The sequence below is a fragment of the Cylas formicarius genome, unplaced genomic scaffold (assembly GCF_029955315.1).
Source record: "Cylas formicarius isolate icCylForm1 unplaced genomic scaffold, icCylForm1.1 PGA_scaffold_6__28_contigs__length_40554024, whole genome shotgun sequence".
Classification (NCBI taxonomy): domain Eukaryota; kingdom Metazoa; phylum Arthropoda; class Insecta; order Coleoptera; family Brentidae; genus Cylas; species Cylas formicarius.
Window position 1 is genome coordinate 38,597,618 of NW_026844347.1, and position 15,119 is coordinate 38,612,736.

Consider the following 15,119-nt stretch of genomic DNA (forward strand, 5'->3'; position numbering starts at 1 on the left):
CTATAGCACTCACAAAATTGGATTCTATTGAGATTAAGGAAGTCATAAACAATGTTTATTGCGGTGGCAGCAAGCAAGCATCTTTAGAAGAAATACATACAAAAATAAATATTGTTTAGTATCTTTCCTAACAAAACCGCAAATAATTAAATTCTAAGCAGAGTACGGACCTGTGCCGCCATATTTCATTCTTACAGCTTGCCCGGGTCTTTGCTTAATTCGTATCAGTTAGTCACTTTCTTTCTATGAACAGACTTTACCTTTGATAGAGACAGTGGCTTTACAATTTTTACAAAACTTTAAGTACTGTTGGGGCTGCGGTTTAAAAAAAAATGTATATGTCAAAATTCTAAAAAATATTTCAGAAGTTTTATTGCCAATTCCGCTAACATTTGTTCAATTGTTCTTTTGTAACTGCAAAAAATAGTAAATTTACGAATTGTTGCTATTATCAGTGGTATTGTTGAATTATTAATTGAATTTTGTTATATTCTCGAATAATATTCTGATTGTTGTGTTTTCGATTTTATGCTTTGCAATTTGCTGTGTATGTATCAATGAACAGGAATGTTTTTATCCACCTCTACCACGATCTTACAGGACCGATCTTATCGTTATTCTTATCAGCGTCTGGCAATACGCTTCTTCGAATCTAATTGCGCCTCTGCCGCGTTCTACTGATAAGGGGACGATAACTTCGATTCGTAGTTAAACAATGACCAGTCCGAGAATTATAATGAGCTTGATGAACGCGATAAACGCGTTGTGTAGTGAGCGTCGGTAAAAAAATAAATATACAAAAAAAGTTGCCCCGTTTCAGCCGCAGTTTGAATCGGATATTTTTTTTGACGCACGTAAGCGCAGATTTGTTAAGATTATTTGGTTCGACTTCTCGCGCTTATGGGATATTTTAAATATGGGATTTTTGTGCATATTTCAACTGTTGCATGACAAATTCGTATTTTTAAACTTTAATATAAATTAAAAAAAAAACTATTTATTTTCAAAATTTTATTAACAGCAGGAAAAATACCATCAAAAAAACAAAATCACATTAAATTCGAAACTCTATTTAGCGAAATTGCTTTTTTTTGGTTATAAAGGGTTATCATTATTATTAATTATTTTATATACATATTTGAACATCTACCTAACTACTACATTTAATGTTTCAAGTAATCGGTCGTTTTATTTTGAATTTTTTAGTATGCCAATACGCATCTCGTACTTTGGCTTGTATTTTCACCATTTCTTCGAGAGGGGCGTCTTCCCCGTGATACATAAAAAATTTCTCTAGCAGCTTAACTGAAGGGCTTGTTGAATGGTTGGTGGTGGTCCAAGATCAACTTCTTCACCTTCTTCTTCCTCTTGGTGCTCTTCTTCACCCTTTCGTGCTTGTTGTAATACGGCTTCCTCTGTCAAGTCTGCTGTTGCAGGCAAATCCTGATCTATCACCATAAAATCTTGCAACTCCTTATTTGAAAACGTAATTGTTGTTTGAAACTCGCTTAGTCATCTTCCAAGTCCTGTAAATTGTTCCTGAACCCTCATTACGGCTATGCCTACGGCTAATTACACCCTGAAATTAATATAATAAATAATAATAATAATTAATAAAATAAAGTTTTGTAATAAAACTGAAGTACTCATTATGGCTGTATCAAAAAAATTCTGCTTCTATTCACGATGCCCTGAACTACCATCACACCCCCATTTTCCTATTAATATTAAGTCCCCTTGGAGTGGAACAGTTGACAAAACGTTTTTTTGTGGCTCAAGAATCCGGTTAGCCGTGTGATCCAGATGTCTAACACTTTTTCATCCGAAGGATAGCACTTTTTCTTCGCCTCCAGAACTTTGTGATAGGAAGGAAGGACATTTGAGGCCATTTCTGAATTAACAAAATCTTTAATTAATGTATATTGATGCCTGGTCAACTTAGCTTCAACAAAAAGCGAGAGTATTTCGTCTGCGTTGATCTGCGAACTGGAGGTTTTGAGCTGATCGTCTTTTATTTATTTTTTTAGTGTAAAATTCATATATCTTGTTTCTTTTGTTTTTTTTTTTGCCCGCGCTGTCTTTTCTCGAACAACACACTGCAAATTCCGAGAATGGCAATAGTCTACCATCCAACGTGACAGATACGGACTTAAAATATTTGAAAAATTATATTTCTATATTAACCGTCGTGACCCATACGGAGCTGTAATATTTCGAGACATATATAATTACAGTGACCGTGACGTTCACGGACCTGCAAAATTCTACCGGTAAACGTTGCCCGTAGTTGTCACATATATTTTATTTTTGATAACTTGACCACCCTGTATCTCAAAGAAAAAGTCTTTTATCGTTATTGATATATAATTTAAAACGAAGACAATGGAATAGTTTAAAATAGTTTTTGGGGAACCGAATCTTTACTATGCACTTTTTTTTATATGCGTTTCTGCCCTAGTTGTTTTCCCACGTCCCGGTTTTCTGCGACCCGTTCACAAAGACGCTCTTATCTGTAAGGCAACGCAAACAATGCATTATTTACGTATGTAATCGGGTTTTTGTTATTTGATATGTAAAGGTAGGTTAGGGGACGTTCTATTTTCGTTCGGTTCGATATACAGGTCGTCCGTCGTAAATATGAAATATGATGATTTGTGGTGGTCAATAGTTATCACCTCACATTTGCTCTTCTCTCTAATAATTTCCACATTAGAGATTGCATCGCAAGATACGCTTCACCACAATCTTCCAATGACAATAAACCCGAGATTTGCAGATTTTAGACCTTATGGATTTCGTGTTAGAAATGAAAGGTAAGATAAGCTAGTATATTTACTTCTGAAAATGAGCTAGTAATATGCGAATACGAATACAATGTGAGAGAAATTACGGGAAAGCTCAATGAGAAAACTGGACGAAGGAAAAATCGATCGGAGATCCACCCCCTATAAACACAGAATTTCGATCCACTATCATGGCAGATGAAGTTAGAATTCTTTAAATTTCTTCTATCGAATAGAGAAAGTAAGGGCCGCCTTCTATCAAATGGCTAAATTGTTTAAAAGTCACAGTCTCGCCATAGACATCAAAATCAGACTCATTAGATGCTCTATTTTCTCAGAGAAAGAGATTAAAGAGAGAAATTATGATCACCATCAAGAAGAGAAGATAACTGGAACACCTTGAACTATAAGGGACGAAAGTAAATGTGACCTTTTAAAATAATATGTTCTCTAAGGGAAAGTCGATGGTGCAGGAAGAGGAATATCAAAAACAACAACCCAAATATTCAGAGCAGCCGTGGACAAAGTCGTTTTAGCTAGGTTGATCACCAATATTCGGGACGAGTAGGTACCTGAAGAAGAAGAATCCGAGAAGCTTTCTTCATTTGTGCTTGCAACATCATTTCAGGTATATTAAAATCCGAGAATCTGGAACCAAACCTTCTCAATTTAATTGAAAAATGCTTATCTGGAACATAGTTTTCTTATAACGGTCAAATTTTTGAACAAACGTCGGGAACAGCTATGGGTTCTCTCCATTATCACTAGTCATCGCGAATGTACGAGGTTAGCGCCAAAATTTCCCTGCCTGACATAGATGCAGCTCCAGTATCGCGATAAAACTTTGTCCTCTTTTAATATATCTTAGTAGGCGGTGAAAAAAAAATTGAAGTCTTGAATAGTTTTTTATTCACAGCATTTTAAACAAGACGTGTCTAAAAAAATGTCGCAAATAACGCAAATTGAGTATAGAGCCGTCATAAAGTTTTTGACAAAGTGTACGGCCAAAGTTCTCCATCGTATTCTGTAGTGAAAGAGTGGGCAAAACGTTTTCGAATGGGACAGGAGTCCCTTGAAGATGATTCAAGAACTATTCGACCAGTGGAGGTCATAATTGTGGAAGAGGTGGTATTGAGTGATTGACGTTTGAAGGTCAAGGAAATCTCAGAAATTACTAAGCTTTCTGATACGAGTGTTCGTCGAATCCTGCATGTTCATTTAGGTATGCATAAGGTTAGTGCAAGATGGGTTCCTAAAAACCTTTCGGCTATTCAAAAACAACGTCGTGTGCGCGGTCTTTTTTGGAACTCTTGTGGGTCGGAACCGAAGTCTGTGATAGAAACTATTGTGACGGGAGATGAAACTATGGTTCTCTATTATGACCCGCTATCGAAAAAATAATCAATGCAGTGGCGTGGTAAGTGTGAAACACCTCCAAAAAAATTCAGAGTCTGCCAGTCAACAAAAAAGGTGATGGCCACGATCTTTTGGGATTGTGAAGGAATTCTTTTGATAAATTTTAAAGAAACTAGTACCACTGTCAATGGTAAATATTACGCAACATTATTACATAAATTGCGAGACTGCATACGCCTAAAACGTCGAGGAAAACTGACCAGAGGCGTGCGCCTTTTGCACGATAATGCACCTGTCCATACTGCTGGTGTTGCACAAGCTGCCATTTTAGAGTGTGGGTTCCAACAGATAGATCGTCCTCCCTATAGTCCAGATATAGCCCCCAGCGACTATTATTTGTTTGGATATTTGAAAAACGACTTACGTGGACGGCGGTTTAACGACGAAGTTGAGTTAAAAAAAGCTGTTTAAGCTCATTTTGCAGATAAAAAGAATATTTTTTTAAAGGGATTGAGTTGTTAATAAAGAGATGTAATAAGTGTATTGAAGTTAAGGGGGATTATATTGAAAAATAATAAAACATTGTTACTCTATTTTGTTGCTTTCATATTCAGGCCGGGAAATTTGAGAATTTGAGAAGAATGCTTTCGACACCTTCCATCTAAAACCAAAATTATAGAAACGCTACGTCGATGATATTTTTGTTATTTGACATTAGGGTCGAGAATTCCTATTAGATATTTAAACTCTATACACCCGAACATTGAATTAGGAACTAATAACAACCTCCCATTCTTAGATATTCTTTACAATAGAAAATCAGACCTAACATTGGGTCATTGTGTTTACAGAAAACCTACGAACACAGACCCATACCTTAATGCATTGTCACATCACCATCCTGCCCAGAAATCATCGGTTATCAACTCTGTTGTTCACAGAGCCGTAAAACTATCTCAGCCCGAGTCACAGAACCCAGAATTAAAACACCATTACATCTGCTTCTCTCTCTAATAGTCTTCACATTAGAGATATTAAGCGTGTCATCACAAAATACACTTCGCCACACAAAGACAATGAGTCCGAAAGCAACCCCACACTTGGCACTGTTGCCCTTCCAAAAATCTTCGATATGCGGCAAAGAATACATTGTAGAGACTAGGCTCAAAGAACATGAAAGAGCCTCAAGACCAAGACAAATACATTCATCAGCAGTTTCCGACCAGAATCACAAAAGCGACCATAAAAAATTTTATTCGATGAAACTAACATTCTTGGATGTAACCAATTCCTCTGCCAACCAGAAATTTAGGAGCAACCAAACAATCTTAACCACGACTCAGAGACAACGTTCATGCCCCACCTTTAGCTGCGCCCCCTTAAACAATATATAAGCAGGTATGGTCGGTTCATAGATATAAGAAAGCGACCAATTGCTTTTGAATGGGATTATCCAAGGGTGGTCGTTAACATACAATGCAACAAGATTATTACGTAAAGTTTCGGAATTTAAATTCAGGTAAAATTGTGGTCCGTAATAGAAAATAATTTTATACCTACCTGTGTTTAATATTCTTTGGTTTGGTATACTATTTAGTATAAGTTTATTAGTAATTATCCTTATTTCGTGTATAATAGAGCGTGTGTTGAATCGTGTGCGAATTATGCAAAATATGTGCGAGTCTAGTGTATCTCAGGAGATGCTCCCGCCCAAATGTAGAAAACACTATTCTATTGAGACTAAGGAAGTTATAAGTAATGTTTATTTGCAAGCAAGCATCTTTAGAAGAAACACATTGACGAAAATTCCAATATAAAAAAAAAATATTGTGAATAATCCCATTTCAGCGAGGAAAAAAAGAAGCGACGCTGACATTTGCTCGAGTGAAGATGAAAGTGATCAAGATATAATACGGCGTAAAATTTACCAGTTATACGAGGAACAAAGCGTGCCTACGTTAGATATCTTAATTAGGAGGCTTGAAAAAGATGGAACCGGTGTTAAATGTGGCAGAACTACCTTACGGAAGTGTATTCAACCCATGGGTTTTGTAAATAGTATCACAGTAGCCTGTGGAAGCTTCTTCTCAAAAATTAATTATTAAGTTCTAATTGAAAAATATAAAACAAAAAGTTGGGTACTGCGCGTATTTTTTATGGGCCAAAATCAGTGGCGGCATCGACACAATCACGTAAAATGTGAATAAATGAATATTTCATCACTACTTTGAAATAATTGTTTCTGAGTCCGAGCAGATGCTTAATATTTTTCAAAATCAACCAAAAGGGCTGTTGCGTTTACCCTTGCAAGGATTTGATTTTAATTTCTGTTTAAACTTCTTGGCGACAGAAATATTGTTTGATATTTGACAGAAAAAAAAAATTATGACATGAATATGTAGATTTTTTTGCAGAGTTTAATAATTTTGATAGTCTGTGGTCAAAGCAAGAGAACTTTGTAAATGACGATGTACACAAACCCAACAAGAAGCAACGAATTAGAAACAAAGAACAATGATAAAGAGACGCCTTTTTTATTTATTTTTTTACACCATAATTGTTAGTAACAGATTCTCTTACTTCTGACATCTAGAATTATGTAAACAAAATTCCAGATTGACTTTATGTGTAAAAATTTGACGCAATACGTTAGAAGCCAAATTTGGAGTTACTTATAATATTTAAAATACTCACAGCTTGATGATGCATTTCCGGAAGCTTTTGATTAGGCTTATTTTTAGGAATTTCAAGAAACACTTTGCAAATGAAGAAAAAGATGTTCCTACTTTATTCGTTTTTGTTGTTTTTATAGTACAATTGTGTATTTTCTTTATTGTTTGTTTGTTGTTAATTGTATTTATTATTATATATTGTTTGTAAATATTGATTGTACCCAATAGGAAAAGGGTTGGGTTGACTCAACTGATAAGTGTAAAACTGTTTTGCATGCTGGCTCTAAAGGTGTTTGGATTCTAAATGGACTTTCTCTGTCTGCGAAAAATATTAAACATTCTTCTCTGGATTATCATGAAGACACCACCGCTGATTTATTTGAAGGTTGGTTTAAAAACAAACTAGATAAAAACATTCCTCCTATTAGCGTAATTATAATGGACAGTAGACAGTTGACTAAAACCCCTTCCTCAAGTGACACAAAAGCAACAATCCAAAACTACATGTATAATAACGACATTTATTTTCACGAAGATTATACCAAAAAGCAATTAATTGAGATTCTACAAAGTTTGATCCTGCAAAAGAAATACGTCTGTGATAATTATGCAAAAAATCTGGGGCATACAGTTTTAAGGCTTCCACCTTACCACTGTATATTTAATCCCATTGAACATGTTTGGCACCAACTGAAATCTGCCATTCGTCGTAACAATGTTTTTCCCCGTATTTGCTTCAATGTCCTCAAACTTACAGAAACCGAAGTTTTTAACATCCCTCCACAAAGTTGGGCAAATTCTGTTAAACATATAGAAAAAGCAGAACAATCGTATATCCATATTACAAATAATATAAAACAAATAATAATTAGAACAGGCAATGATAGCGATAGTGATACTGATATATTATGTGAATAATTTTAAGTAATTTAAGTAGGTAATAAAAATAATTTGTAATTTTATTTTAGATTTAAACATAAATGCATACATAAATAAATAAATATTGTTTTGTATCTTTCCTAACAATACCCCAAATAATTAAATTCTAAGCAAAGTACGAACCTGTTCGACCATATTTCATTCTTACAGCTTGCCCGGGTTTTTCCTTAATTCGCATCAGTTACTCACTTTCTTATATCTATGAACAGACTTTACAGAATAAATTGCGACCCGGTTAAGCTCTGAAGAACCGACGCTGGAAGAATCCGGAATTTTTGTAAATAGTAAGCTGCTTATGACATTTTTTTTTATGTAGAACGACCGATCTTCTTAATTGATCTAAAAAAAGTATGTAGATATAAAATCCGTGCTCTCGACGACGGGACACCCCGTATACGCTCGCCATTGTTGTCGACTTTGGTTTTCACTCGAAGCAAATATAAAAAAAAAAAACGCGGACCGTTTTGTTTATTTTAGCGGCTTAGCGGGCAATTTTAATTGTCGTCAGAGGTTCGTTTAAAACCGGCGTTCGTCAAATTTTTTGCTCACAAACGCGATGCGCGACGCCGGCGACGAGAAATGTCGAAACCGGGCAGTAGCAGTGGCGGCTCGTCGAGCACCAGAAGAAGTTTGCTGAGCGAGAGCGTGCCCCTAGCGATCTCTAGGCCTGCGAGCTACGGATCCCTGCTGCCCTATTTCGAGTTCGTCAGAAGCAGGACTTTTACCAGTCAGGTAAAGTGTGTCTCAAAGTGTATCGTCTTGGGTTGCGTACCCAAAAAAATAATCAGGGCTCGTAATTTATTGTAACATGATACAAACACAGAAAATCTATATACAATCGGTCATGGCAATAAAATATAACTTGGAATAATAATTTTACAACGTAATATTGATCTGGATTAAAGCCGAAGCCTTGCAATCATCCGACTAGATGTTGATATCTTGGCAAAAGATAAACTGCTCCAAACTGTGCATTAAAAAGTCTGCAATTAAGTTTTTGGGAGTTGTTTTGGCCTCAAATTTATTGGAAAAATGGATGCAGCAGTAATTTGAACCTAGTCTACTCGCATTAAGACGGAGAACTCCCTGTTACGTGTTTTGCGGGGGCGAACTTTATTCACATACAAAAGAACGTGATTCTCGCAAGCGTAGATCTAACCTCCGCTCTGATTTGAGGTTTGTGATTATTCTATTTATCCTACGTGGTAGGTCAAATACTCTTGCTGTTCTGAGAGACTGGCCCGATTTTATCAAACCATAAGGCAAGTGAGAGTCGATTAGAGCACGATATGTTGTCACAGTGCCCTTTAGGTTTACCTACTAGAAAGGCGTTTTTTGACATTTTTTTAGCCACTTGGTGGCACGAATTTAGTTGATTTTCTAAAAGAATTCTGAGGGAAGATTAAAGAAACGGTTATCTCTTCGTTAATTTGGCTTTTAAACCCTCCACGAGACACATAAGCCTATAAAAAATGGCCCTGATCCTACGCCGGCATCCATCTTTTTTTCGCGAAAAATCTGTGTTTTAGATGACGATATAGCCCATATAGACAGCTTAAACTTTGGTATTTACGGTTTTTAAGTACAAACGTAAGTACTCCAAATTTGCAGCTACCAACTTCAGACTTGAGAGAGAAGTAGAAGTCTGGACCCGCATTTAGGCTCTTTAAATTGCGGCGCTATAACTTTACATGTTTTTGATTAAATTTTAATACACGTTGATCGATCTCTTGTAATTATTAATGTTGATTTGGTAGGTAAACAACTAATAAAGACAGTCTGATTATTAATTATAGTTGACTTCTTCAGAATTGACGACCATATTGGTCACAGGTAAGTAAGGTAAGTCGCCGTTAAGATTGTTCGTCTTTAGTATCTCGGATTTTTCGGTGATAGAATTACATGCAAGAATTTTAGTTTGAGTTTGTCTAAACTCCTGGCATCTCAAATGGAATTTTATCTGTGAGAGATCGAAGATGTTGCGAAGATTTTTGGACAAGTGGTAGATCTGGTTTGGACGTTATCTTTCTTGAGAACTTTTGACGTGGAAAGAAGGACAACAGTGGTAAGTGTGGGATTGCTATCGGACTCATTGGTGTTGGAAAGTTATGGTGAAGTAAATTTTGTGATCGAACGCTTAATATCTTTAATGCGGAAATTAGTAGAGAGAGGAGCAGAGCCAAGGTGTTTTAATGCTGGGTTTAGTAAACCAGAGAGTTGATAACCGGTGATTTTTGGGCCGGATGGTGGTGTGACAATGCATTAAGGTATCGGTCTGTGTGCGTAGGTTTTCTGTAAACACAATGACTCAGTATTAGGTCTGATTTTTTATTGATAAGAATATCTAAGAATTATTAGTTTATAAAATATGTTAGGGTATATGGAGCTTAAATATCTAGGAAAATCCATTAGGAATTCTGATTGTTGAGCTGTTGGGAGCTTTCTTTTCGGAGGCTCTCATAAATATGAGGTGAGAATTTTCGGTTCCAGATTCTCGGATTTTAATATATCTGAAATTTGAAAATTGGGACTTTAAAGAGGAATTCTACTAACTGGAATCTTGTGGACCTAATGTAACGGAATTAAATATGAAATTATCAGTTTTCCCGGGGTTTAATATAAAAGATAGATATTTTTTCAAAGAATAATTTGGAGAACCAATGGTGCTGATAATAGGTCGATGGAGCGATAGGGGGGGGGGGGGGGTGACAGACAGAGTCTGATAGAGAAGAAGCCTTAATAACAGATTTAAGTTTAGATTTTAGAGATTTTAGGGCAATGCCTTCAGACTTTGGAATATTAGATTGAGGAGGGTTTGATTTTTTCAGGATTTAGCTGTTTGAGACGGCAGTTTATTTAGGATAGATTCGACATTTGAAATGATTTCCTCTTTCGGGATAACACGTGAGGCAAGGGAGAAGTTGGAACCTTTTCAAAGAACTGATTTTTTGTTTTCCGAAGGTTTTTGCGATGGTACCTTTATCACAGTGTTTGGTAGTTGAGAAGAGTTTGATGGTTTCGCTGGTGTTAGTTTGTCAAATTTATTAATGTGATTTTGGGTAGAAGATTGCAAGATGGCTGCAATTTCAAGATGTAGAGACACAAGAGTCATTGATTTGGTCAATTTCTTTACGGGCATGATGAATTCTCTCTCGTAGGAAAGCAAAACCAGATTCTCGAAGAATTTTATAAGCGGATGAGGTGTCTACAACGTGTCAGAAAGTTGGTACGATGATACATTTAGGACATTGTTTGGTAGTTGACAAGAGTTTCATGGTTTCACTAAGGTTGACGTTAATTTTTCAAAATTTTGATTGTGATTTTGCGTAGAAGATAAACGAAGATTCTCAGCTTTGTCCCTACAACGTAACAAATAAAATATATTACGTAAATAATATTGCAGTAGCCTGCGGAAGTTTCTTTCAAAAGTTTTATTGTTGATTCTACTTAAGCGTCCGCGATTCCCCCCCGTCACCACCAATCGCGTGGCGATATTGTTTGCGTTTAGCAATTACCGCATTTTAATTCGTTAGCAGCTAATTAAAAGTAGGTTCCAGTCAATTAAGACTCCGCACATGTGTGTTTTATTCCTTACGAGCGGCGCGTCGCGTGATTATCGGCCAATTAATTTTATGGCACGCGGTCAGATCTGAAATCTCGAACGGCCGCGTCGGTGTTAAACAGCCGAGATATTCAGTTCAAACAAACCGATGCACACATATCATTTATGACATTTGAATTTCGCGAGTCTCCTTATCTTTATTGTTCTTTTGTGTGCCGAACATACGACGCGTCAGGCCCCCGGTTTTTTCCTTTCAAGTTTAAACCCGCATCGGATCTTGATCGCCGGCCGATTATTATTAGTGATCGGGGTTGACTGCGTGACGGTTCGATGAGGCAGATGAGAACGTCGCCATGTTCAAGAGCTCGAAAATTTTTCCCGTTCAGGTACGTGCGACGCCCACCTCCGCCGCCACCCGTCTCTTTTCCGGCTGGAAACGCCGGCAGAGTCACGATTTCCCCCGTTGTCCGCATAAAATTCCCGATGATCGGCGATACGCGCTAAATACGCGGAATATTAATTCTAACTTATTTAAAATTATTTTAAAGTATACGGGGCGGCTCGAACAAGATTGCTTTCGAAAAATCGTCGTTGGGCGGGGCAAGTTCGTCGCAAATAGCGCGAATCTGCTTTTTATTTTAAAAAGAAATCGCTTCGCTTGTCCTAGAGGGACGCAGTGTTTTTCTATCGTGCTCTATCGTGCTCTGTGCCATTTTATTGTGAATACGCCCCGTATAAAGTGTCCTTCACATCTCGTCGAACTTCAAAGTTTCGCCAAACTTCGGTTAATATTAAAGTTTGTACTGGTAATCGCCATTTAAAATTATATTGTTTCAAATATCTCGCGCCCCCTGTATTATAGACGAAAACTTAAACTGCAAAAGCGGAAATTTCCAGGATCTATTAGAATTTTTTGCTCACAAACGACGTACCCTGTATATAATTGCAACAATGCTCGAAATAGAGGCTCTATAGCCCTGGCTCTCCTTACTTTCCCGGTATACAAGTTTTTCCAACGGAGTAAAGAAACTATTTGTTATATGAAACCATGCAGTACGTGGTAATAGTAAATGGCGTCATCGCGTCTAGATTGAGGGCGAGAAATGGTGACTTTCATTTGGAGTAAAAAAAAATCAAAATTTATAAAAAAATACTTTGCGTTATTTTATTGAGCTCTATTTAAAGAGTCTAAACGCGGGTCCAGACTTCTACTTCTCTCCCAAGTCTGAAGTCGCTAGCTGCAAATTTGGGGCACGTATTATGTTTTTTAATATTGCACGGAATATCACTATCACTGATACCTAAAACACAGATTTTAAATTATTGCCAATTTTCAATAAACGGGGGACCCATCTTTCGGTTTTTTTTGAATTTGTGGCGCACCCTGAATATTTTTGAAAAATTGTCAAGAATAAAAGTTTATGGAGCCGTCTTCTGGTTCTAGAACTTTTTCTGTCTTGTAAACGGTTTTTTAAAACTGGTATTTGTACAGGCGATTTTTATTTTTTTTAAATACTTACCGACCCCCCCCCCCCCATTTTCAAAAGGTTCCAAAACTGCATATATGTGCCAAATATGAAGTCGATTGCTTCGAATTTCGGACATTTATCCTGTTTCATAGCAATGTTCAAAAAATATGGATGCCGGCCTCGGATCTAGGCCATTTCTTACAAGCTTACGTATCTCGTGGAGGGTTAAAAAGGAAGCAAATTTCATTTTTTTAGCTCCAACGGTTCAAAAGTTATTCAGAAAAACCAAAAGACCAGAACGGAGAACGGACAAACAAAAAATGTTTTTTTTTCGAAGCTGATCATTTCTGATCGATCCCGTACCGTTACATAAATATAAAATTTTTATGCGAGCGTAGATACTTTCGAAAAATTCGAAAGTAACAAGATTTTAGGATATTTTAGATTTCTTGCGCTGTATATAATTCCAACAATGTTCGAAATGGAGATTATAGCTCTGGATATATGCTACGTTTCCCGCTATATGGATTTTTCCAATAGAGCAAATAGTTTTAGAGAAAATAGTTGTTTTCTGAAACCATGCAGTCGTGGTAACAGTAAATGGCGAGTAATGGCGATGTCCATTTGGATTTTTTTCAAATATCTCAGAAGACAAAATAATCAAAGAAAATTTTTCAAAATTTTTAAAAAAATATTTGATGACATTTGATTGCGCTCAATTTCAACTGTTTGGTTGTGACGTTTTCGAATACAGCACAGAATATTCCGAACACCCTGTACAATATGTGAGAACCTTAAATACAAAAGTTTTAGCTGTCCATGCAGGCCATATAGAAACGCGAAGGAAAGTGACAACAGAATCACGGCCTTCTAGTTATTGTCAAGTATCATTATAATGGAAGCCCAATTTTCAGTTTTTTACAAATTACCGACGCACCCTGTACATTATAAAAAAAATCATCAAGAATTAGGGTTATTGGTGCGGATCTTGCGCGTCGTTTGGTTAAAGAATATTTTCGATTGTCTATACCGTCTTCCCGACCCCCCGCCCCCCAGTTTCACTAGGCTTCGCCGCGGAGCTAAACTCTATATATGCGTCAAATTTCAAAATCTGAAAAAAAAATGGACGCCGTGGCTTGATCGGGCTCATAGTTTACTCGTTTGTGTAGCTTGTGGACGGCTTAAAAGGAGCCGAATTTGAAGGCCGTGGGGATGTGATAGACGAAAATCGTAAATACAAAAATCGTTACTCCCGATGTGGCCCATAACACCGTTTAAACCAATTAGCCATATTTTTTAAGAATTTTGATTTACTCTAGCAACGGACAATCTTCAGGGTTTTTTAGATTTCTCCCCATAACTGAAAAAACCCGTATATAAGCAAAAAAAAATCCAGAAATAAACGTTATAGTACTGGATCTTCCGTGTCTGCCGGTTAAAGAACTTGGCCGACCGGAATAACAGTTTTGCAGAATTTTTTTTTTTCTTTCTGGAAACCAAAATACCCCCAGGAAAAATTTCAAAATATTTATAGCGGTAATTACATAGTAGTAGACTGTGGTTACTGTTACGCGTTGTCATTGTCAAAAAGTTATATTAGAACTTTGCTATAAAATGTACCGGGGCGCCAAAAGTTCACATAGGGGCAGTATGCCGAGCCCAAAATCCCCGTCCCCGCATTCAGACCGCTTTTTACTACAGACATAATTATCTCCGATTAGCATTGACGTACTTGGTCATGAATGGGCAATGAATAAACAAATGGCAAGCGGGCAAATCTACGATTTTTTCCCCACTGAATTCCTTTTCGTCGCGGCTGCTCTTACGACAATTTCCGAATCAATTAAAATCGCAGACATACGCTCGCTTAAGGTCAATCCGATACCAATCGAAATGGTGATAAGTGCGATAAAGCACTTTCTAATTGTTTTTTTTTTTGCTCTCACCGATCGACTTATTGGTCGTATAAATCACTAGCGCGTTATCAGTCTCGCACTAAAGAGGCCGCGGTGGTTCACGCAAGGGGGGCGACTTGCCCGGTGATAGTGATTCGAGATGGGGATTAAAAGGAAGGGGCGCGTCGCGTATTCGTACGTAAGTGGTTCTTTTTTTTTAACACCTACCACCATCCGATACTACTCTCGCATCGCGTCCGCCCCCGGGGCCCCGCCGCGTACGCTTTCGACTTGAAAAAGTAGCGCCGTATCGAATTGAGCGGGTGCCCCGTCGCATCGCCACTTCATCGTTGAAGATGGCGCCTCGAATTGCGTCGCCACTTTGAACACTAAGGTGCGGTTTATCAGCACTCGATTGCTTGCATTATATGTATAGTCTGGCT

The 15,119-nt window shown here is 37.3% G+C and overlaps 1 protein-coding gene across 8 annotated transcripts in view; it reads left to right on the forward strand.

Annotated features, from left to right (window-relative positions):
• The window catches only part of LOC132702848 (kinase D-interacting substrate of 220 kDa B), a 73,942-nt gene that overhangs the window by 7,703 nt on the left and 51,120 nt on the right, over positions 1-15,119 (forward strand). The window contains exon 1 of one of the 8 annotated variants that reach the window (XM_060671677.1): positions 8,301-8,482. The exons of 5 other annotated variants lie outside the window; for them this stretch is intronic. In XM_060671677.1, the coding sequence (XP_060527660.1) occupies positions 8,330-8,482 (153 nt within the window). In that variant the 5' untranslated portion in view covers positions 8,301-8,329. Of the gene's footprint in view, positions 1-8,300; positions 8,483-11,434; positions 11,699-14,770; positions 14,876-15,119 lie in introns of those variants that run through there. 2 more of the 8 variants (XM_060671681.1, XM_060671680.1) reach the window with 2 other exon arrangements.